General features: G+C 39.8%; 1 protein-coding gene across 3 annotated transcripts in view; it reads right to left on the reverse strand.

The window, feature by feature from the left end:
- Cht10 (Chitinase 10) overlaps positions 1-24,736 on the reverse strand; it is a 114,630-nt gene that overhangs the window by 20,763 nt on the left and 69,131 nt on the right. For 2 of the 3 annotated variants that reach the window (XM_069314874.1, XM_045727592.2), the window contains exons 16-32: positions 23,779-23,892; positions 22,794-22,973; positions 22,006-22,138; positions 21,445-21,586; positions 20,065-20,273; positions 19,636-19,853; positions 18,537-18,875; positions 14,215-14,992; positions 12,655-12,764; positions 10,507-11,022; positions 8,960-9,202; positions 3,845-4,035; positions 2,902-3,145; positions 2,161-2,340; positions 1,579-1,790; positions 1,001-1,136; positions 234-376 (exon numbers count right to left, since the gene is read on the reverse strand). In XM_069314874.1, coding sequence (XP_069170975.1) covers positions 234-376; positions 1,001-1,136; positions 1,579-1,790; positions 2,161-2,340; positions 2,902-3,145; positions 3,845-4,035; positions 8,960-9,202; positions 10,507-11,022; positions 12,655-12,764; positions 14,215-14,992; positions 18,537-18,875; positions 19,636-19,853; positions 20,065-20,273; positions 21,445-21,586; positions 22,006-22,138; positions 22,794-22,973; positions 23,779-23,892 — 4,088 coding nt within the window. The remainder of the gene's footprint in view (positions 1-233; positions 377-1,000; positions 1,137-1,578; positions 1,791-2,160; positions 2,341-2,901; positions 3,146-3,844; positions 4,036-8,959; positions 9,203-10,506; positions 11,023-12,654; positions 12,765-14,214; positions 14,993-18,536; positions 18,876-19,635; positions 19,854-20,064; positions 20,274-21,444; positions 21,587-22,005; positions 22,139-22,793; positions 22,974-23,778; positions 23,893-24,736) is intronic. The other variant, XM_069314875.1, reaches the window with a different exon arrangement.

Genomic DNA, 24,736 nt, shown 5'->3' on the forward strand with positions numbered 1-24,736 from the left:
GCAGGATGGAGGTGGGGAAAGTGGGAAAGAATGCAAGAGACAGACAGATAGATAGATAGATTGATAGATAATGAGAGAGTGAGATTGTGGAGGATGTCAAAACCATGAGCAGTTTATTTCAGTGTCATATGATGCTGAAACATAGCTCTCATCCTGGAAGTACATTTAGTTAATTGCATAAACACACACTACACACCAACTTCAAATTACCGCCTCACCAGACCACTACTCACCATGTTGAAGTAATCATATTCGTCCTCAGGGTGATAGAACATAGGGGCGACATGGCCAGTCTTCTTGTCCCAGTGACCATGGAAATCATAGGTCATGACGGCAATCCAGTCCATGTAATTGCTGAGGGTAGGCACATCGTAACCTGTGGTGGTGGAAGAATCTAACATTAGCTTATGATCTCAGTGGTGTCAGTGCAAGACAATATATATTACTCTACTAGCTGATTATGATCTCAGTGGTGTTCGTTCAAGACAATATAAAACTCTACTAGCTGATTATGATCTCAGTGGTGTTCGTTCAAGACAATATAAAACTCTACTAGCTGATTATGTGTTACTGTGACTTATAACGAGGCATAAATGTAGGCACTGTCTTGAGTCTCCAATGACTCAATAAAATAATAATAATAAAGGTGAAGGAAAGACCCAATACTAGTACATGTGTAAATATATTGAAACCAAATTCTCAGAAGAAACCTACATCCTTTCTCAAAAGGCTCAAAAGGATGTAGGAAAACATTGACATTCTTTGTTCATCTAATATTCACCTTTTTTTAACAATGGAGGCATAGATAATCTATAATGTTTTAAAGGTGATGGTTTTTAAAGTTTTAAACTTGCTTACATGTACACGTACATGAAGATTGCATCACTGTGTCATGCTAGTTATTGCTGGTGGCAACTATTACACTCCTACAAATTATTATAAAAAACACATATACCTCAAGGATGTGGGAAATTGCAAGATTAATTTTTTTTTTGTTTACCTGCATCAATGACCTTCTTGCTGGGGGAGACGGCAGCGGAGAGGAGGAGGCCACGTGGCTTGAAGGCTTCACTCAGTTCCTTCACCCATGTAGCAAAGGCCTCCTTGTCCGACGCCGGGCCCTTGTTGCAGTCCACCTGAAGTACAACCGCATTATCAAACATTGTTGCCGAGGGCAAGAAACAATTGCATTATTATGGATAAATCTAAACAAACAAATTCACATAGAAGAATTTGCATTAAATCCATTATGACACTTTTTTTTCACTGTTCAAGGAAGAGTTTTACCTTAAAAATTGACTTCCATACTACATAATCTATCTGTTCAAGTAACAAATATTGGAATGGTATTTTACAGGAACTTCCATTATATAGGTTTTATTCAAGCATTCAACAATACTTTCAACAATAATACTTTCAACCCTTTTTTCGAGAATAACGAGCGGTTTTACATTAGTGATGAATATACTGTATAGTAAACTTATGAAACTACAGAATAGCTTGTATTCCCCAATTCCTTGATTTGTATTTACTGTACTGACTTTTTCTATATTTCTTAATTTCCCCACCCTCTCTTACCTGCCAGCACTTAGGGTATTCCCAGTCCAAATCAAGACCGTCAAAGTTGTACTTCTCGATAAACTCTACGACATGTTGAGAGAATTTTCTGCGAGCTGTAGGGTTGTTCACTAGGCGGCTGTACTTGTCGCCGGCAGAGTCATTCCATCCACCAATGGCAATAGTTACCTTGATGCCCCTCCTCTTCAGGTAAGTCACCTTCTCGTAAAACTCTGCCGTAGGGAGAAATGCACAATCAGAACAGGCCAACTTGAGGTGGGCACACGTAATGCTAATCACATGGCAAACTCAAAATAAACACAATGAAAATATGAGTTAGGTATAAGGTAAAGAGATGAAGTCATCAGCTAAACACAGCAAGCTTAATTTAATTTAATTTAACGTGAACACGAAACAATATCATTACATTCTAGAGTTTGGACTACCATCTCACTGCATCAGTTCTGAATATTTTAGCTAATTTACAAGGAAAATATCACTTTTTTCATTGTTGTTTTCAAACCTCTTTTTTGTCTCACCTTCTCTCATTACAATTTGTGACCACAATGCCATCCTCACCAGGAAGGAAACAAGGAAACTCACTGTTATCGATGTCGGCCCAGCTATCGTGAGGCTTGATGATCAGGTTGGAGTAGTCAAGCACAGCAAAGCCATATACAATGTGGGTGCAGAGGGTAGGGTCGATGTCCTCTGGCTTGTATTTGCCTACCCCAGGCCTGTACCATGCCCAGTTCGTGAAGTAGCATACCACCTTATAGTCACCTGGAGGAGGGAAAAGAAGGATCAGAGGGGAGTGGAGAGAGGGAAGGAATCAGAGAAGTGGTGAGAGGAGTTAGGACGAGAGTGAGGTGTCAGAGGGGACTAAGAGAGAGAGGAGTTAGATAAGAGAAGAGTCAGAAGTGATAGAAAAGGATAAGGAGAATGTTTTGATTGTTCATAGTGTTAAAGTTAACCAACAGTGAGAGGATTAATTTAAAGATTCACTGAGAATACACTGTTGCCTCCTAGCTTCACCTGACAAGTTCCCCCCCCCCACACTGCCTTCTAGCTTCACTTGACAGCCTCCCACTGCCTTCCAGCCTTCCCTGACAACCACCCACTGTCTTTAAGCCACACTTGACAACCCCCGTTACCTTCCAGCCTTGCTTGACAGCTGTCCTCCTATGCTGACTTCCAGCCTCACCTAACAGCCCCCCTCCCTCCTCACTCTGTCTTCCAGCTCATCAAAAGCCTCCACTGCCTTTCAACCTCACCTAAGACCCACCCACTACCACCCAACTACACAAACAACCATTGTTTCCATTCACAGCCTACCAGCCTTACCTGAAAGCCCTCCAGTAGCATCCACGGGAGTTAAATCAACTGTGCTAGGCGTTTGGGTCTCTTCAGGTAAGGGAGAAACCTCAGACGGAATCTCGGGAGGTGCAGGGGGTTCCTGCCCTGGGAATCCTGGATGAGCCTGTGGTGGAGTGCTCGTCTCTGGCTTGGGCCATTTGGAACCGGTCGGTGGGGGTGTGGGTTTGTTCTTGCACTTGACATTTGCTGGCCAGTCACAGGTCTTTTGCTCCTGTTAAAGATAAGTGTGAGATGGACCCCTGTGTGTAATTTGCATTTACAGTACTTCATTGATATGCATGTGAAGTCTAAAATGTCTGAGTTGGTACTGTATAATAATAATAATAATAATAATAATAATAATAATAATAATAATAATAATAATAATAATAATAATAATAATAATAATGAAAAAATCTACTGGGGCTATTAGGTGAACGCAAACCTACGACCCCGGCATTGCCAGCTGTGTACTCTACCACTGGACCACCGCTGACTTGCAAAAGTCATACAACTGGAATTCTACTGACATCACAGTAAGTCTGGAGGTCCCTACTGAAGCCAGTACAAGTTTTTACGCACAAGCACTCGAGTGGAAGGGCAGAGTGGTCCTACACCGTGCCGGGGTCATGGGTTCGCACCCACCTCATAGCCCTAGTGAATATTCTCATTGATATATATATATCACATTAATGTGATTTGTGTGTGTTAATAATAATAATAATAATAATACTTTAGTCATAACAATATGCATACCAATGACATAAGAGATGGATATAATTGTAAGTACAGGAGTTACACATAAAATAAAGCCACTACTATGTAAAGAGGTTCGGGCATATCACAGAATAATTCAGAGAAACATTATTCAAAAGGTGTGAACAACAGTTATGAATAATACTGACAGAAGCAGAGATACACAACAACTAACCGAATTCCATAGGGTATTAGCTTGACATTTTTGTCTTTTCCACTCTCCATGGATGCAGACTAAGTAATGGCTGCAGCTATGGGGGTCGGCAATGATGTTGTCACCTAATGAGCATGGCATACTGATGTCGGTAGGTCTGGGTGTTGACAGCTTACTTGACCCGGGGAACTCGGACTCCTCTGGCCGCAAAGCTGAGGAAATGTGAAAGACACGTGCCATTTCACCCCTGTTACAGGGGGATGGGGGGGGGGGGGGTAGGGGGAAAAGGTAGTGACACTTTACATTCACTACCCTATAGCCCCCTTCCTCCATTTCTTCCTTTATCTTGGCTTTACTATCTCAATCCCCTGCTACTTGGGTTCAAGCCTACACTGCCTTCTGAAATTTTCTAAGTTGCCTCCCTTCTTTCCATGGTCAGAGGTGAAATAGGGTGACTGTAGATTGAATGGTGAAGTCCCTTGATGAGGGTTGGCACATACACTTCAAACTGACAGGAAAAGAAGGGAAGGTAGTTCCTAACTTGACTTTTATGCAAGCTTTGAGGTGGCACTGAGTGGCACTAACTACTATATCAACACCTACAATTGAACTATCTGAAAGATAAATAACAGTTATATATAATATATTTCATCAATGGTAACAATCTAACTTTAAAGGCGACAAGCAGTGAGCAAGCAGTTGTTAGTGGTGCATTTAGTAGAGAAGCAATGCAGGACAACCAATGGGGCAGGTCTGTTTGTGGGGCAACCATGAATACAGTCTCTTTTGTCATGTACAGTGTTTACCATTTTCTTTCTTTAATTGGGTGTCACAGACCAGTGCTGAAGTAAGAGAGAAAACGAAACCCCTGAGACTCCTTCCAAGAGAGACTATAAAAAAAGAAGGAAAAGTGATGGGCATAAGGAGTGGAAAATAGAGGTGAAGTGGGAGATGGAAAAAAGGTGTTGGAGACTGGTGGTGGCAAACCAGCAGTGTGGGCGCAGGGAGAGGAGCTCCTCCCTCACGAGCCGGGGAGGGCGGACGATCTCCATCTGCAACACTGTAGAGGCTGGAACAAGAAGAAGGTTATGAGAAACACGAAGGTGTGATGACAGGAGGGTGGCAGGAGGAGGAGGAGGAGGTACCATCACTGGTCCACTACACCAAACACCACACAAACACTATTTATCTGTTTCACGCCACCAAAATAGGGTTCCCCACACCTTAATTTGCCCTCAACAAAGGCAATAAATTATGCACACTGCTCATCCAATCTCAGAATACATCATACTGCAGTGATGCTGCTGACCTCTAAAGGGGTGCTATAGGAGTTTCTAGGCAATCTAATGAACTGGTTTGGTGCAAGTATAATAGGGATATTTCTATGGGACCTATTACAATGATATAACAATGGGAATTTTGTACATGACTATCATGAGTTAATGTCTGAGTAACATGGCAGTTCCTACAGGCTATTTAGCACATTACAGTAATTTCTACAGTAAAAACACAATTGCTCCACTGGTCTCATGCATGATTCTAAACCACAAAGGAAACCCCCCTAAGGTGTGGGGTACACTGGCCAATATAGTAGGTGGTGGTGGTGGCGTTTAAGTGGATCAGCACAAGGGTGTAGTGGGCCCATTGGTACTATGACCTTTCTTCCTCCGCACCCTCCATTCCACTTGCTTCCCTCCCTCCCTTCCAGGTCAATATGCAAAAGAACTTTATGCCACAGAACTGACAGACTAGTGCCATGAAGTCATAATACCCTACAGACTTATGATACTGCAGCAAGTTTTAACACCACACACATAGTTGCAGTACTATGTCTGAACAACTCAAAACTAGTGTTCTGTTATTAGGAGGAAAACACTTTGTATGTCTGCATTAAAATGTTACGGCACTGTAGAATTCAGCCATTAGGTCAAAACATCTCAGCCTCATGTTATGACATTCTAACATGCCACATAGTTTATGGATCAAGATGCCATAAAGACTAATGTTCTGAACTCTACGATTGAAGCCATTATGAAATACCTAAGTACCATGCAATAAGAATTATCCTACATAGGCCTACATATATAAACAGATTTTGTAACTATGCATCATTAGGTCTATATATTACTTATGAGAAAAAACAGTAAAAATAAGAAATTGAGAAAGTAGATTTTGCAGTTTATTTAAGTAAGAAAAATTTCAATAGATTCTGTAAATCACCAAAACTGCCTCTAGGAGGAAACAAATATACTAACCAATTCAATACATAAAAGACAGTCTACAACTTAGCATCTTAAATGAAAATTAAAGGATACAGGGAACATAATTATTAGAATCCTCTATATGTTCAACAAGTCAACATTCTGTAAAAGTTCAAGATTTCTTGAAAACCTGTACAGGAATGAAAATAACTGGCTGGCAGGGGTACACTAAACAGGATGACCAGTACATTCAGAAATAGATGGGATGATGGGGGGGCTACACTCAACGGTAGATGGGATGATGGCGGAACATCATAGTGGATAGGTTCATCGGAGAACATTTAACAGTAGATGGGATGGCAGAGGTGCACTGGGCTATACGCTAGCCCTTCCCTGTCAACTTACGACACTTAAGTGGGTCTTGGGAAGGGGCACCAGCTCAGAGACCGTATTCATGGTTCACTCAGAGTCAAATCAGCGCTCCAACGATCTCAGTCTTCTTTTCATGCCAGCGGTGGACGCACTTTAGTGAGGGGGGGAGGGAGGAAGAGTGTGTGTGGAAAGGGAAGGAGGGTAAGGGTATATGTGTGTGTGTGGATGTGTGTGGATGTGTGTGGATGTGTGTGTGTGTGTGTGTGTGTGTGTGTGTGTGTGTGTGTGTGTGTGTGTGTGTGCGTGCGTGCGTGCGTGCGTGCGTGCGTGCGTGCGTGCGTGCGTGCGTGCGTGCGTGCGTGCGTGCGTGCATGTGTGTGTGTGTGTAATTACCTAAGTGTAATTACCTAAGTGTAGTTACAGGATGAGAGCTACGCTCGTGGTGTCCCGTCTTCCCAGCACTCTTTGTCATATAACGCTTTGAAACTACTGACGGTCTTGGCCTCCACCACCTTCTCACTTAACTTGTTCCAACCGTCTACCACTCTATTTGCGAAGGTGAATTTTCTTATATTTCTTCGGCATCTGTGTTTAGCTAGTTTAAATCTATGACCTCTTGTTCTTGAAGTTCCAGGTCTCAGGAAGTCTTCCCTGTCGATTTTGTCAATTCCTGTTACTATTTTGTATGTAGTGATCATATCACCTCTTTTTCTTCTGTCTTCTAGTTTTGGCATATTTAATGCTTCTAACCTCTCCTCGTAGCTCTTGCCCTTCAGTTCTGGGAGCCACTTAGTAGCATGTCTTTGCACCTTTTCCAGTTTGTTGATGTGCTTCTTAAGATATGGGCACCACACAACAGCTGCATATTCTAGCTTTGGCCTAACAAAAGTCATGAACAATTTCTTTAGTATATCGCCATCCATGTATTTAAATGCAATTCTGAAGTTAGAAAGCATAGCATAGGCTCCTTGCACAATATTCTTTATGTGGTCCTCAGGTGATAGTTTTCTATCTAGAACCACTCCTAGATCTCTTTCTTTATCAGAATTCTTTAAAGATTTCTCACATAATATATAGGTTGTGTGGGGTCTATGTTCTCCTATTCCACATTCCATAACATGACATTTATTAACATTAAATTCCATTTGCCAATTCCATTTGTGTGTGTGTGTGTGTGTGTGTGTGTGTGTGTGTGTGTGTGAAAAGGGAAGGATGGGAGGGCCATGTGGAAAGGTGAGGGGATAATTAAGTAGTGGTTGATCTCATAGTTTGCTTACACAGGGCAACTAATTCTCACTGCTAGCATGCATTGAGAGAAGCTGGGGAAAATTATAATGGAAATATACAAATGGGAAAGTTAAAAAAAAAAAAGGATGATCTGAGTAGCCAGGGAGAAAAACAAAGTGAGGGCGAGAAAAATAAAACAAAGTGAGCAGAATGGTATAAAACAAATGAAGCAAATGGTATACAATTGATGCTGAAGCACACTGATGCAGAAAAAGAGGGCGAAGACAGAAACAACCGTCACTCTGCCTCACCCCCTTTGGGTGTGATGCTGGGCATGCTGAAGGTGTTAGTGGGAGCCTGCAAGGCATGCGGGGAGAAGGAGGTGCAGTGTTAAAGCAAGCAGCAGCAGCAGCAGCAGCAGCAGTAACTCTGTGCAGGCAGAGTTAGTGATACACACAACCTGAGATTACCACACATGGTTCCCACTATGCCCCGTCTACTCTGCAAGAGAAGAATATTAACTTAGATGTGATGATGTACACTTCAGTGGGTTGCGGGTAGCTGGCATTCCGTGTTGTGTCTGTAGAGCTCGGGAAGAAAGACAAGGACTTAAGACTCTGCTCACGACGGAGGCACTTGCACACGATCCCATACACTCAAGACCATAGCCCAGTAAAATAATTAAGGGTGGATTAATAATTACCAGGTAAGTATGAATTATTGCTAACTAAACCAGGAAAACTTGCACACAAAACTGGTATATCAAGCACTTGCTCCAGTACCTTTACATATACACAAATCCCAGTGCACATAAAGCATACTTGTATCCCATTACAATAAATTTAAAAGTGCTCTAAAATTAGAAATTACGCTACCGGCATCGTATATTTCTGTGCAGATTGCTTTGTCACGAATGTTTGCAGAAAAGCAGATGGTAAAGCTAAGAGCCCGGCCACACAAACCGCAGGAAGCAAGTCGGGGTGATGGTTTTACTGGAGAGTAAGAACCAAGATTCTTGCAAGAATTTGTTTGCAGCTTTTCAAAGAAACTGTTAATGAGTGGTTCATATGAGAGCTATGGATCAAAGAAAGGTTAGCAGGTATAAAGTTGTGAGGCTGATGACAGGGACTTGTGGGTGTTCTGGAGGTTTGGCTGATAAAAACTTGGCTGCTGATATGGGCAAGAATGACTGGTGCTAAGGAATAGCAGATGAAAATCTAGTTGATATTCAAATAGGCAAATTAGCATTTATGAATGAAGCTGGCAAATGATTGAGAGGGGAGGCAGGTGTGAATGAAGCGGTCATTTGAGGGGAAAGGGTGGCTTAGGCTGCTACCTTCAGATTTGGGCGTGAAGATAACAGTTGAGCACATGGGGACTCGATAGGGTAGGTCGCAGGAGTCTTTATCGTTGTTCCACACCAGCCCACCAGTACAATGGCCGACTGTGAGGAAACCCTGAGTGCATCGCACCACAGCAGTACACTGGGGCCCCGCGAATGCCTGGCCCTCATTCTTGCAGCGCGTTCTGGCCCTAGGGCCAACTGAAGAACCATCCGGGTTATAGGTGGACACTATACCTGCGGGTCACAGCACTTGCTGGGATACAGTCAAGCAGTGGCAAGATTTCTGGCTGCTCTGATCTTCCTCGTCACGTTTCATGAGAAATGTAATTCAGGAGCACTGAGCATATCTCAGTCACTGTACTTGGGGCCAACATTAGCACATATCTTACACACAAACAAGAGTACCAGCAGAGACAACTCGCATGGTACACTAGCAGAAACCGCATCTGCTCTCCATCCATTCTAGTCATCTCTGTTAGCATCCCAGTTATCATGCAACTAGAAGGTCATGCAGTCACACCAAGGAACATATTATGTGAGATAACATGCTACTGCATCCATGCATAAATTCAAGATTAATATGATCTCTATTACCTATACACATGGCGATCTGTGCAAGTCCACCATCAATCAACAAAACGACCTAGGAAGCCTAGCTCTGCTTTCTAAGGCATCTAAATGGTAGCATTTCTGCACTACTGCACTCTGGCTACTGACACCAAAGTGCAGCAGTGCAGGTACCATATTTTGTAGCAAATAGCGTCTTTTGTAGTACCAGTTGTTTGAAATGACATTACAGTATTTAACTCATTCAATTACTGTACATGTATTTCACTGAATTTTTTTAATTACATGAATACATTGTAAGACTAAGTATATGTGGGATTTGATTAGTCAGCACAACATCTAATAAAAACAAAGATAATGAAGTAAAAGTTAAACAAATAACAAAAGTTATTTGTTTTACAAGTTGAACATTTCACTAACCTTATTATGTCTCCTTGCTTGCAAAGAGAACACGGCTTTGTTTAAGAAAATTAATACCGGGTAATAATTTGTATTAAAAACTTTTGCATTTCATTATTTCTACAAATATCTTTTATAACAAGCAAGTTTACTGCTTGGAATGCAAGGCGTGAAATATCCACATCATGTCCTAGCTACTTGCCTGCCTGAGTTCTATTGTAAACTATTTTTCTTTAACTATTTAGTTTACTATCTCCTAGGATCTAAGCATTTTATCATTAATAGCAAATTTTGACTTAATTTTAACGCTTATTAAATGCACAATTAACTCAAGGAGGTGAACGCCATGTCAAAATCTTTTCACAAGTTATATAGCTATATTATATCTATAATACTCTAGAAACTCACATACTACCTAGCCCCTTCTTGTACAGCTCTCCTTGAGGACCTACAAGTGAATTTATGGTGTTGTAATACAAGAAATTAAATTTTTTCACCAATAGCTCTGACTCCATTATGTAATATATAAATATATAAATTCCTCTGTTTAAGTGAGGAAAACATGTACTCACTGGTGCACTTCGCCATATGAGGCCAGTCACAGATCTTGAGCTTTCTGTTCCAGTGAAGGCCAGCACCGCAGGAGAGCTTGAGCCAGGCCCCGTTGACGCACTGCAGGAAGCTGTTGCACTCGCCAACCAAGCCCCGAGTGTTGCCCTCTTCACACCTATCTCCTTCAGCTTCTTCAGAGGAACTATGTGCGGGTTGGCTAGACACGGGGGCGGGAGTCTGGAGAGGTGTAGTTGTAGATGATGAAACATGGGTGGAACGAGTGGAATGCCACCAGGGTAGTTTGGTAGTGGTAGTTTTGGGTCTCCAAGTGGTGGTAGGTTGAGGTGTCCACCATGGTCGTGTGGTGGTTGAGATGGTGGAGGGCGGTGTCCACCACCAGGTGACTGTGGAGAGCTGAGTTGTGGAGGTGGTGGTGGGTTGCGTGGTGGTGGCGGCTTGTGTGGTGGAAATCGTGGTTGTTGGGATGGAAGGAGGAATAACTTCAGGTTTGATGGGTCGAACATCTGGAGGTGGACCTACAAGATAAACATTTTGTTTATGAAATCAAGTTAATGAAAAGTTGGTACATTTACTCCCCCACTTTCCCCCAGGTGAAGCCAGATGATAAGGCTCTAAAGCATGTCAATTATTTATTCATATACTGTAAAAGAAGATACAATGGGTTATTAAAGTACATATATTAGTGGGTGAGTAGTACATTTTTGCAAAGCCACTAGCATGCATAGTGTTTCGGGCAGGTCCTTAAGCTAACAATTAAGGATAATGATAGGTACATTGTAACAATTTAAATTCACATGATTACGAACGTCAGTATAAAGAGATAAAATACAATAACAATGAAGTTGCATTTCTACATTGTTATATACTGGATGAGTGGGTAGCATAAGATACTGTGAGAGTTGATAGCACAAGGTGGGATGCTATGAAGATCAAATTAGGTACTCCATAGTTTGACTTTTCAATAATTTATAGGCTGAACAATTTTTTAAATCATTAGGGAGTGAGTTCCATATATTGGGCCCTTTTATTTGCATGGCATGCTGCATTGGTTTAGTCTGACTCTGGGGATATCAAAGAGATACTGTATTTATTTCCAGTATGATGTTCATGAGTTCTATCACATCTACCAAGGAAAAATTTCAAAACAGGATTAGAATAAAGAAATAGCATTTTGTAAGTATAAATAGCACAAGAGAATGTGTACTACCTGCACTAATACTGCTCTTACCTGCAATGTCAAAACTGAATAACAAATTGCATTCCTTCTCTTTATGCTGTAAAATTAACGTGTTTTGTTGAGGTTTTTGCTGTTCTAATTGTCGTGTAATAATTGTCATTTCCTCTTGATCTGCCTCAATTCATTATTGTTTTTATCTTATTTAGTTTTAAGTCTTTTAGTTTTTCTTCCATTTTATGCCTGAAATGGTCTGTGTATTGTACCTGTGGCCTTAAGCATTGTACCAGCCCTACCCATGATTCATACAATCTTCTTATATCCTATGTAATGTATGTTTGTACTTTTGGTTAAATAAAAATTACAGTAATTATTATTTGTTAGTTGACATCTATGAGTAGACTTTTCATAATTCATTGTTTACAATATTATTTAGAGTGTGTGTGAACTGGGATTTGAAAAGATGAAGGGCGTATTATCAGCAAATAATATAGGTTTGAGAATATTAGAGATATAGGTATTTACAAAGTCACTGATGTACATAAGAAATAGGAGAGGTCCTAGGATGCTGCTTTGTGGCACACCTATACTTAATGGTAAAAAGGGAGAGGTTATATTGTTGTTGATTACATATTGGTATCTGTTGTTGAGATATGATCGAATAGAGTTCAGAATAAGGCCTCAAATCCCATGATGATGATATTTATGTAGGAAGTTATTATGATTTATGGTATCAAATGCTTTTCTCAGGTCATTAAAGAGGCCAATTGGGAACTTAACTGGGCACTAGCAATATGGCCACATAATCATAGTTATAGGTTATGCATTATTGTTCACATTTTATGCCTGAGAAATCAAATTTGTTATTGTTTTGTTTTATTGTTGAGCATTACTGCAAACCGTGGTAGCCATCTAAATCACTAGGTTATGGATGTGAGGTTGCGAATGTTTTCAAGTGTGCTGCCATACTCACCAGGGAACTTTTGGCACTTGGCATTATTGGGCCAGTCGCATATTTTAGCTGCTTGATTCCAGTGAAGACCCGGTGCACATCGTCCTTCTTCCAGCTTCTGGTTGATACACCTGCGGAATGAACACAGATTAACCCTTGAAATAATAATAATAATAATAATAATGGAGAACCTTACTACAATACCGTAGTGTTTATTTAGGTAAGGTACATACATACAAGAAATTTTTACAAAGATTGGTTGACTTATAGGTAGAGCTAGTACATACAATGCCTAAAGCCACTATTATGCAAAGCGTTTCGGGCATGAAACGCCCGTGTTTGTGTTTGAATGGGGGTGAAGAAAACTCCCCAATACACTGTGTAAGTGTATTATTAACCACATTTTTTAAAGAACCTATATCCTTTATCAAGGTGGTGTTAACAGTGTATTGAACAAGGATTCTAAGTGCTTGTGTTTATATGTCTGGCAGGGTGCCTCACATGGTGTCCATCATTAGACGTCATTATGAGGAGAGTAAAAATCGAGGACTAAAGTGATGCAGGAAGACCTTGACAAACTTGAGGGATGGGCAGATAAATATATGTTGGAATTCAATCCAAACAAGTGTAAGGTAATGAGAATGAGAAAGGAATAGATAGATAGCAGACCTGTAAAACACCACACTATAAGGAAATGGTAACTACAAGAAACAATAAAAGAAAAAGAGCTGGAAGTGGGAATACTGTAACCCCAACACTAACACCAAAAGCTCAAGTAAATAGTAGCTCAGTAGCTCATGGAAAGTAGGCAATCACAAAAGTAGCCTTTCAAAATCTAAACAAGGAGGCTATCAAGCCCGTGTACACAGCCTACAGGAGACCATTATTATTATTATTATTTATTTATTATTTATTATTTATGCATATACAAGAATGTACATAAGGAATGTGAGGATACAAATATGGTAATTACAGTCTTGTAAAGCCACTAGCACGCGCAGCGTTTCGGGCAGGTCCTTAATCTAAGAGAAAAAACCATCACTGAAGTATGCAACTTTGGTATGAAACCCATACTTTGTCAATCACAAAAGAAGATTTGAGAAAGTACATAGATTTGCAACAAGAGTAGTACCAGAATTGACAGGGGGGGGGGGGGGGTTAGCTATATAAACAGGTAAGAGAACTCGAACTTTCAACATTAAAGGAGAGAACAGAGCGGAAATGTTCATTATATACAAGATACTGAGGAACAGACAAGGTGGTCAAGGGCAGCATATTTAAAATGAAAAGAAGTAGGACAAAAGGACATCAGTGTAAGATGGATATGCAAATGACTCAGATATATAAGGAAACTCTTATACACTGTATGGATATAAGTGGAAGACACAGAAAGAAGAAATTGTTGAAGCGACTTCCATTCACAACTTCAAGATAAAAATATGACAGAACTTAACACTACAAGATGTAATAAGAAGCACACTAGGTATAAAAAGCTAGGAGGTGGGGGTAGAGAGCTAGATCTCACTCCCACGCAGTCACTGATATACAAGTGTTAATGATTGTGACTGTAAAGCTCCCTACCTGAGGAAAAGGTTGCAGCTGCCAATCTTCGGGAAGTAGTCACTTGGAGTACAGGGGTCTCCTGGTCGAGGCCCACTCACAGCCTGTGGTCGACTGGTGGATGGGGCTGGCCTTTGTGTACTTGGGGGCAATATTGGTCTCTCTGTGGCTGGAGGCCATTGAGGACGCTGTGTGGTTGGAGGCCACTGAGGACGCGGTGTGGTTGGAGGCCACTGAGGACGCGGTGTGGTTGGAGGCCACTGAGGACGCGGTGTGGTTGGAGGCCACTGAGGACGCGGTGTGGTTGGAGGCCACTGAGGACGCGGTGTGGTTGGAGGCCACTGAGGACGCGGTGTGGTTGGAGGCCACTGAGGACGCGGTGTGGTTGGGGGCCATTGAGGACGCGGTGTGGTTGGAGGCCACTGTGGATATTGAGTGCCTGGAGGCTGTTGAGGAGGATCTTGAGGACGCTGTGTGGATGAAGGCCATTGAGGTTGCTGAGCAGTTGTTGGCCCCTGAGGTCTCTCAGTGGCTGGAGGCCACTGAGGTCGTTCAGTGGCTGGAGGCCACTGAGGTCGTTCAGTGGCTGGAGGCCACTGAGGTCGTTCAGTGGCTGGAGGCCACTGAGGTCTTTCTGTACTTGGGGCCCATGGGGGTTGCTGGGTGCTTGTAGATGTGATGATAGTGGTCTTCTTGGTAGTTGATTGCCAAGGAGTCATCCAAGATGGGGTGGACTTTGTTGGTTCGTCAGTGATGGTAAACTTCCCATACTCCGATGTAGTGGGCTTCTTGCTGAAAACTGTCATTGTCAGAGAAGACATTAGTTAGTAAACATTCATCTCAAATTCCACCTTCCATGTAAATAAAACCTATATGATACTCTCAACACAAGAATAGTTTCTGCCTACAAGGGCTTCAGTACCACAGGCCATATAGCCTTTACTGAAGAGTACTTTTACAACACAATACTAGTTTTGCTGATGCCAATTTCAAGCATTAAGATTATTGCAAAGAGTAAGTCACAATAATATGCCTGAACCAAGTAACCCAGCTCACATATACATCACAATTTGATAAGGGTTCAGAATGGACCGAATTGTCATCCCTTTAATTTCATTTCACATTTTTGGGCTGGATTATAATGAAGGCCTGCACCCCTGTTTATAGAAGAATGCCTTGATGCATGGGGAAAAAAATCTCATAATGACATCACAATTCCTGCACAGTCATGGATGGAAGGAGGGAATTATCAAGGGTAAGTGCCAAACCATTATACTGTAATTATATAGCACTTGGAAAGGATCAGAATAAGTATTTTGAATGGGACGAGGGGGAGAAAGAGGAATGGTTCCCAACCACCTAGACGGTCGAAGATTGAACGCCGACCTGCATGAAGCGAGACCTTTGCTCTACCGTCTGGCCCAAGTAGTTGGACGTTCATGGAGCAATTGCCTCTGGGTTGGTTGCCCCGCCCCTGACATGGGGCGAGAGTTCTGTGAGGATGTGTTTACATATTAATTTGTGTCCGATTTATCATTGCTCTCGTTTTTGCAGTAATCTTGTTCAATAGTGCATAATTTGACAAATTTATGGGACAAGGTGCATGGAACATCGGAATGCTCAAACATATTCATGTCACAAATATGTACACCATGTTATATTCTTAGAACAATATAACATACTGTTTTTGCTGTTATTAAACTGCATACACACTTTATATATAATCATCTACATTTTCATGCACCAATACAGACCATTAATTAGTTCTAGTGGGTGTAATAATTATATAATAAATACAGTACAGTAAAGGAAATCTATAATAATTTCTTGACATTAAAAAATAGCTTCCAATTCAAACCTAAGCACTTTAGCTAAACATCATAAACATAGAAATGTTATCATTAGCTTTCCAAATAAATATTACAACATAAAGCAACAGTGACAACCAGCAATGCACTGAAAATATTAAAGTGTTATTACCATATGTATATTTGTTACTTGTTAGAGCACCTGTTTTTGTTCCAATACCTATTTATAACGCCTCTCCCTTCTCACACTGATGCTTAATACGTATCCTGCAAACTCAGAACATAATGGTCCCTATAATTCCCCCTTGTAATAAAGTTGTTTCATCTTGTTATAATGGGTTTATGATGGATTAGAATATTGTTACAAATTGCTATACTGGTTGTTACAATTGTTAGAAAGTGTTAAATCCTGTTCGAACGTTGTAGCAATGTCGTAGTTTTCTTTGTGTGTTTGGTGGGTAACAGCTGTCCTGTCCCATTTTGATGCCTAACATCTGTCCTGTCCTTTGCTGATGCCTACACCCATCCTCTTCCATACCAATGCCAACACCTGTTCTGTCTCATACTGATACTTATTGCCTATCCTGTCCCATATTGATACTTAACACCTGTCCTGTTCTATACTGATGCCTAACACCTGTCCTATATCCCATACTGATGCCTACACCCATCCTGTTCCATAACCATTGCTTACACCCATCCTGTTCTCTAATGATGCATACACCCATCCTGTCCCATACTGTTGGTTAAAATGCATTCTGTCTCATATACTCACCTTTACACTTTGGTCAGTGTCCAGATTTACAAAGAAATTACACACAGTTATAAATCTTAGAATTACTAGTACTGAGTACAGTATTTTAGTCATTCATCACCAGGATACCACCTCTCACTCAATGCACAATTACCACCCATCAAACATATGTTAAGACTAAACTCCAGACACCACCAGCTGACCGACAACACAAAGCATTAGTTTAGTTGTATCCAATTGCGTAATGTTAACACCACCTCCCGAGGCTACAATGATCACCAACTTACTGTCTGTCGATATGAAGGTTCAGCAACCAGCAAGATTCACACACACACATGTTGCGGGGGGGAAAATATGCAAGAATTCTGTTATGCATCTTTACTAACAGGATTAACACAAACGGTTAATATTTTACGTGAAATTTCGGTTACTTTTGAAATAAAGAACCGGTTGATGTTAAAATATAGCTCGATAAGAGATTGTCTATTTATATATTTATTTATTACAAGTTTAGTATTCAATCGCCATTCATTGTTAACAATAGTCTTGCCATTAATTTAATGGATATAAACAATGATGAGAACTTTTTATAAAAGAAGCCATATTCCATAATTTGTATTTTTTCATGTCAAGTACTGTACATGTTTTGTACTCGTAAAGTTATGAGTAGCAATTAGCTAGACAGTGCAAATTAATATAGTTTTTTAATCTGTTGAATTCTTAAAAATATGCATTTTAATTTATTTAATTTGTCAGTTTTCATTGTGTTATATTTTGTCTTACAATTTATTAGCTCTTGTTTATTGGTTTGTGATGGTATTAGTCCTTGTCTACTGGTTTGTGATATTAGTTTTTGTTTGCTGGTTCATGACATTAGTTCTTGTCTAACATTAGTTCTTGTCTACTGGTTCGTGATATTAGTTTTTGTTTGCTGGTTCATGACATTAGTTCTTGTCTAACATTAGTTCTTGTCTACTGGTTCGTGATATTAGTTTTTGTTTGCTGGTTCATGACATTAGTTCTTGTCTAACATTAGTTCTTGTCTACTGGTTCGTGATATTAGTTTTTGTTTGCTGGTTCATGACATTAGTTCTTGTCTAACATTAGTTCTTGTCTACTGGTTCGTGATATTAGTTTTCATTTACTGGTTCATGTTGATAGGTTTTGTCTACTGGTTTGTGATATTAGTTCTTTCTTGCTGGTTTATGATATTAATTTATTAAAAATGTAAGTTTCCAGTTTCTGAAGATCTTCTTTAGATCATTTCTTGGTTTAACCAAATAATTTTTGTTAATTTTTGTCATTTATTGGTTTAAAGAAATGTTAGTTCATGAGTTCTTTCCGTGATTGAATGTGTTTGCTAAGTAAAAATGTTGCTATGTTAAATATTTAAAGTTCAGTGATGGAATTAACTTATTAAGTGATAGGTCTCATTAGTTTTTGGTAACTTTGTGTTTCATAATAAAATATGCTTATTTGTATTGAATAATTGTTAACAAAATATTGATTTCATAGAGACTTTGTTGGTTTCGTGATAAAAATGTTTATGTTTCATGATTAAACATTTAAAGCTGATGATAAAGTTAGTACTGTATATTTATTACAGGTACAGTATATTTTGTAACCGAAGGTAATACTGTATTATGTCCTATCATGTACAATTTGTGGAGGTAATGATATCCTTGTAGTAGTGTGCACAGCATGTGATCCTGTTATAAGAATTCCAGCGGTGACTCAAACACACATTTTAAACAAAGATACGTGTAGGAGACAAAACGTACCTGAGGCATACGTTGTAGTCCTGATGGGGGTGGGTGGGGTAGCTCCTGGAGAAATCTTGGCACAGTTTCCCCCTGGCCTGGGTGGTGGGTACGGCACGCTTCTCAACACCCGATTGATGGCCCGTAGGAGAGGCATGGACTCCCTGCAGCAGTCATTGTGAAGATCATCAAAGCTCAGATCCCACACCATGGCACCGCCATAACCAGCCTCTCTGATGAAGGTGGCCTTGGTAGCGACGGAGGTGGGGTCATCGTAGCTATACCACTGGTTCCCCTTGTGGGCATACGGCCCAATAGCACCCGTTGCGTCCACCACTTTGGTCCAGCCAGGTGTGCGTACTGCCACAAATAAATTGGGATGTTTATACAAATGTTCAGAGCTTTCAATCTTGTTTTTGTGTTTTAATGACAACTCTGTGTTTATAATGGCTTTATATATTTATATTATATATATATATATATATATGTCGTACCTAATAGCCAGAACGCACTTCTCAGCCTACTATTCAAGGCCCGATTTGCCTAATAAGCCAAGTTTTCATGAATTAATGTTTTTTCGTCTACCTATCCTACCTAACCTAACCTAACCTAGCTTTTTTTGGCTACCTAACCTAACCTTACCTATAAATATAGGTTAGGTTAGGTTAGGTAGGGTTGGTTAGGTTCGGTCATATATCTACGTTAATTTTAACTCCAATAAAAAAAAATTGACCTCATACATAGAGAAAAGGGTTGCTTTATCATTTCATAAAAAAAAAAATTATAGTAAATATATTAATTCAGGAAAACTTGGCTTATTAGGCAAATCGGGCCTTGAATAGTAGGCTGAGAAGTGAGTTCTGGCTACTAGGTACGACATATATATATATATATATTATATATATTATATATATTATATATATTATATATATTATATATATTATATATATTATATATATATATTATATATATATATTATATATATATGAAGATTTTTTCATGACAAATATTACAAAGGGAAATTTCTCAACTGAAAATTCTGCAATGAAAGTTTCCTCAATTAAAAATTCTGCAATGAAAGATTTCTGAACGGCAATTTTTGCAGAAGGTTCTAACTCACCAGCTTGACAAATTTCAAAGTAGGCCAGCATGCCCTTCTGCATTGTGATGGCACCAGGCTCTCCCCCGGTTCTGACAGGGGCATTAAGGCCATTTTGTGAGGGGTTGGTCAACGTGAAGGTCTGCCCGTAGAACGGGATGCCCATCACCAGTTTCCTGGGATCCGCGCCCCTGTCTACCCAATGCTTGAGGGAGTAAGCTGTGTTCTGGCTCTCATACCTGGAAGACAAGGTCCCATGAAAGGTGGAAATATATATGAATGAGAGTGGTTTGCATCCAAGACTGTCTGTGTGTGTGTATTTGTGTGCAAGCTCATTGTTCAGGGTGGGCAAAAGTAAGAAGAATTCAATATAACAAAGGTAATACAGCATATTAAGGTATGGACCAGCTTAATATAGCAATTCTCACTGTACAACAGCCCAAAACTTACAGATCACCGCTCCTGAAGTGGAGGGGAGAGACATGGCCTGTTTTCTTTTCCCAGGCACCATGGTAGTCATAGGTCATAACATTAAGGAAGTCCAAATATTTTGAGAGTTTCACCACTTCATAAGAGCGGTCGATGGTATTACGAGCTGGAGAGACAGCTGCCGACAGCAGCAGCGGGGGCGATTGGGCACTGAAGGCAGTCTTCAGCTCCTGAGGATGAATTACAAATGAGTAGAAATCCATCTGTGGTTCTTGGCTGTATCAGGTAGCATGATAGAGCCAGATGTTTGTTATGATAGAAGAGCAAAATGAAGAAATAAAGGCAGATGAAGTACACACACACACACCTCTCACGAATAACAATATTTACCGCATATATAATCCTTAATGAAGTTGTGAATTTATAAGTAACTTTAAAACTCTGAAAAGAAAGCTGTTGAAATTTTTCTTGCACTGTGATCAATAGATTATTTAATTCAGTTACAGTGACTTATCAGCAGAGCTTGCTGGTGGAGTAACCCATGATTCCAATAGGGCTTAAGAAATACCCAAGTTTACAACCAGATATTTAAATGTAATGTTAAAATTGTTCAACATCTACCTCTATATATCATGATTTCCTTTAATCTCAATGATAGCTACATACGTTTTGATCCCAGCCAATTGAGGGAGTTATCTCTAGTCCTGACGCCAGGTTTGGTTGGGGGAAAGGGGGGTGTTCAGTAGGGTTGAAGATGGGGGGAGTTGGTGGGGGAGATAAGTGGGGTTGGTGTGGGTGATGGGTATGATAGTGAAATGTCACTTTTCTCACACTCGAGACCAAACTATGGGTTCACCAAGGCTATGTTAAAGAATTATTTCCTGCCCAAAATGCTTTGCGTAATAGTGGCTTTAGGCATTGTATGTACTAGCTCCATCTATAAATCCATCAATGTTTTGTATCTCACCTTGTATGTATGTACTTTATCTGAATAAATATTTATATTTGTATTTGTATTTATATCTCCGAACCAACAACAAACATTCGCCTATTTATATTATCACACATAAGTGTTGTCCAACTCAAGTCAAATTATAGTACAGTAATTTGTTTTGTCGGACAGGATGCTTGTGTATATTTATATATATTTTAGGCTTTTCAGGATGCACCCAGACAACAATTGCCTAACCAGGGTACCTATTTATTGCTAGGTGAACAGAGATATCAGATGAAAGAAAATGCATCCAACCATTTATGACCTGCCCAAGAATCGAACCTGGGATTCCCAATTGTAAGTCGAAAATGAAGCCAATATTGTACTTTTGTAAGAAGGTTTATTAAATATTAAATTGTTCAATATGCAATTAAACCATTCTAAGAACATCTTACAATAATACACACCTTTATTAGGTTGGTGAAGGAGGAGACATCCGTCTGTGGACCCTTAGAACAATCCATCTGCCAACATCGGGGAAACATCCAGCCGAAGTCCAGACCGTCGAACCCATAAATCCTTAACACGTCTGTAGTGTGTTGCACAAACCTGCAGTCATCAGAGTGTTCTTGTATTAGTTTTGGATTTGTGCATGTACTAATTCCTGATGTCGAGAACAGGAATCCTGTAGTTAGGCTTGTCTTGAACCCCCCTTTTGTCAACTACTGACCTTCCCCAGGACCCAGCCCACAACAGTTGCCTAACTCTCGGGTACCTATTTACTGCTAGGTGAACACAGGTATTGGGTGAATGAAAATGTGCCCAACCCTTTCTGTCCCACTCAGGAATCAAACCCGGGTCCCTCAGTTGTGAGTCAAGGACATTGCCCACTGAAGTTGTCAGATTTAATGTCTTGAACAATACTGTATCAAGAAAGACAAGAATATACTACATATGGTAATAATAGTTAATACTTTTGTATCCGTCTCATCCTATAACACTATGCAAGAGACAGGAAGAGGACTCACTTGGTGGCAGCCTTGGGGTCGTTCACCATCCGGGAGTACTTATCGCTGATAGAGTCGACCCAGCCTCCTAAACCTAGCATCACCTTCAGGCCTGGAGCCTTCTGCCTCAGTGACAAAATCCTCTGGTAGAAACCTGAAATAAACAATTAATTCGAATGAGATATATCAAGTGTTACTCATACATAAAGTGTTACTACTAGGCCTACACTTCATCCTATTCTACCATGAATGTAACTTTAAAGTACCGAAACTGTGTTATGTTAAAAACACAAACAAATGTGATTTGACTTGTACCACTAAAATAGTTGAGCACAGATAAATGAGGAGAGTAAAGCAGATTAAGAAAAACTCGATTCTGTCAGTCTTAGTGCTATAAAACTAGAAAATAAAAAATTTGGTTTAACCTGGAAGTAAAACTATTACAATGCTCCGCATGAGACAGCTTACAGCTACGTATTCAAGTACAGTACTTGTACAGGTCAAATAATTTTACTTTTAATTGGACTAAAAATTGTGCTCAAAATTGCAAATCACAACTTCCCAAAACATTCTTAATTGATTTTGCTTTCAAATAAAAATAAAGCCACAGAGCATATACAATGAAGATGTAATTCTCTATGTATGTATTTACAAAAAGTTTACTTTATTCTTTAACTTTGTTGTGGTTTAGAGTATAACTTAAATTTTAGAGATGAGGTAGATCCATGCACCTGTAGAGCTCATCGAGATCCATACACACAAAAATAAATATTGAAATACACACTCAAAACGTAAATCTAGACACTAACTGTAGTCGAAGTCGAGGAAAGGGTCGAGTGCCCGCATAACCAGATCAGTTGGGTCAAGCATGGAATACGCGTAGATGAGATGGGTGCAGAGAGTAGGGTCAACGTACTCAGGAGCATACTTATAAGGGTCGGCACGGTGATAGGACCAGCTTGTGAAGTAACACACAACCTTGTAGTCACCTGTAATGGAAAGATGTTTTGTAAGGTCATCGTGGGAGAACCAGAAATCACCTGCCAGACTTGATACTAGACTAAGCTATGCATTTATTTGGCAACCTATGTCATATGCCAAAGTGAAACTAGTTGCCCAAACTAGTTACTAAAGCCATTAAAGCACAGTATTTTATACAAAAATAGATAAAAATTGTAGCTTCTACATGTCTATCATTCTAGCAGTATTAGGAAAATAATATTTGCAACAAGGTAAAAATAAATATCACTTCAAATATCAACCAGGTATCATATTCCATAATTGTTAGGACTGAGTGTGATGTGTAATATTTAGTATTATTATGGGCCAATAGGCCTTCTGTAATAGGCCTTGAATGGGCCAATAGGCCTTCTGCAGTTACCTTTGTTCTTATGTTCTTATTATTCTACTTATATTTTAGGTTCATATTATGACATTGATTCTATTTATTTGTATTTACTTCATATTTTTCCTTATGCTTATACCTGGGGTTTATACGGGTCAGAATGGCTTTTTGACTAATAAACAAAACCAGAATGGATTCATTTTCTTCCTCTGGCCAAACTATATCACTAATGAAGACTAAACTACACACACCAGAAAATGAGGAGATGACAACGTTTTGGTCCGTCCTGGACGCACAATCAAGTTGATTGTGGCGTATCGACTTATAGTTATTATTATACCAATAATAATCATGATGACCAAACTACACACCAGAAGATAATAATAATCATCCCTCACATTAGGAAGCAAATATAAAGGGCAGGCATATAGTGATAATTTGACACTCACTTGGAGAGGCCATCTTCAGACGGGCTGCTGTCTCAGCTGGGGACAGCTGCTCATCTCCCACCTTCACACTCTGCCCATGTTGGCAAAATGTCTCCTGTGACTCACTGCAAATACCTGTAGTAAAGGAAAACACCAATGTTATTAGCTTGGGGAAGGTCCTCTATATGGAGGAGCATTGAGAAGGATCCTATATTCTTGTTGCTCATAATGTAGAATGTACCAAGAATCTTCCATTATAATTGAGCTGCAAACTGACAGGTTGCAAAGCGTTACGAGTGTGATTTGGTGTTTCCATACTGCCTTTTAGTGGGGTCGTGTGTGCCAGTGAGTATATACTGCATATGATTCTTATTATATTTTCTGCAATAGCCAAGTGCTGGAATTTTAGAGACATCCTACACTTTATTTATTTAGTTTTTTGTTCTAACAAGTTGTATTGATGTGTGAAAGGTGGTGTTCATTATGTACAACTTTGAAAAAACTGCATATGTATATAAAGATACTGTATGTATATAAATATACACACACACCATGTATTTATATACTAATATATGTAATATATATATTACTAATATATGTTAGCCTAATCATAATTGCACACAGCACACATCTTGTGTGTAAATATATATATGGTAATCACTCATTCGGTGTTGTTAAAAGTTCAATGGCTCCTAGTATGACTGCCTTGCACACCCAGACACTGGGTGCTGGTGTGCCAGACATAGTCCTCATCTTTTAATCTAGAAGGAAAGTGAGGGATTCAGGATTTTCTCTCAAGATGGTGGATAGTTACTGGAGGCTTGAGGAAGCAAAGGTGAGCCATGTGTATATGTGGTAATTTTTAAATCTTTTGATATACCTAAGAGTGCCTTGAGGCACTATGCACACCACTGGTCAAGTGCCTTAAGGAGTTATGCACAGTGCAGTGGTTAAAGATGAAGTAAATATGATGGGGGTT

This window comes from Procambarus clarkii, chromosome 80, assembly GCF_040958095.1.
Source record: "Procambarus clarkii isolate CNS0578487 chromosome 80, FALCON_Pclarkii_2.0, whole genome shotgun sequence".
Taxonomy (NCBI): Eukaryota; Metazoa; Arthropoda; class Malacostraca; order Decapoda; family Cambaridae; genus Procambarus; species Procambarus clarkii.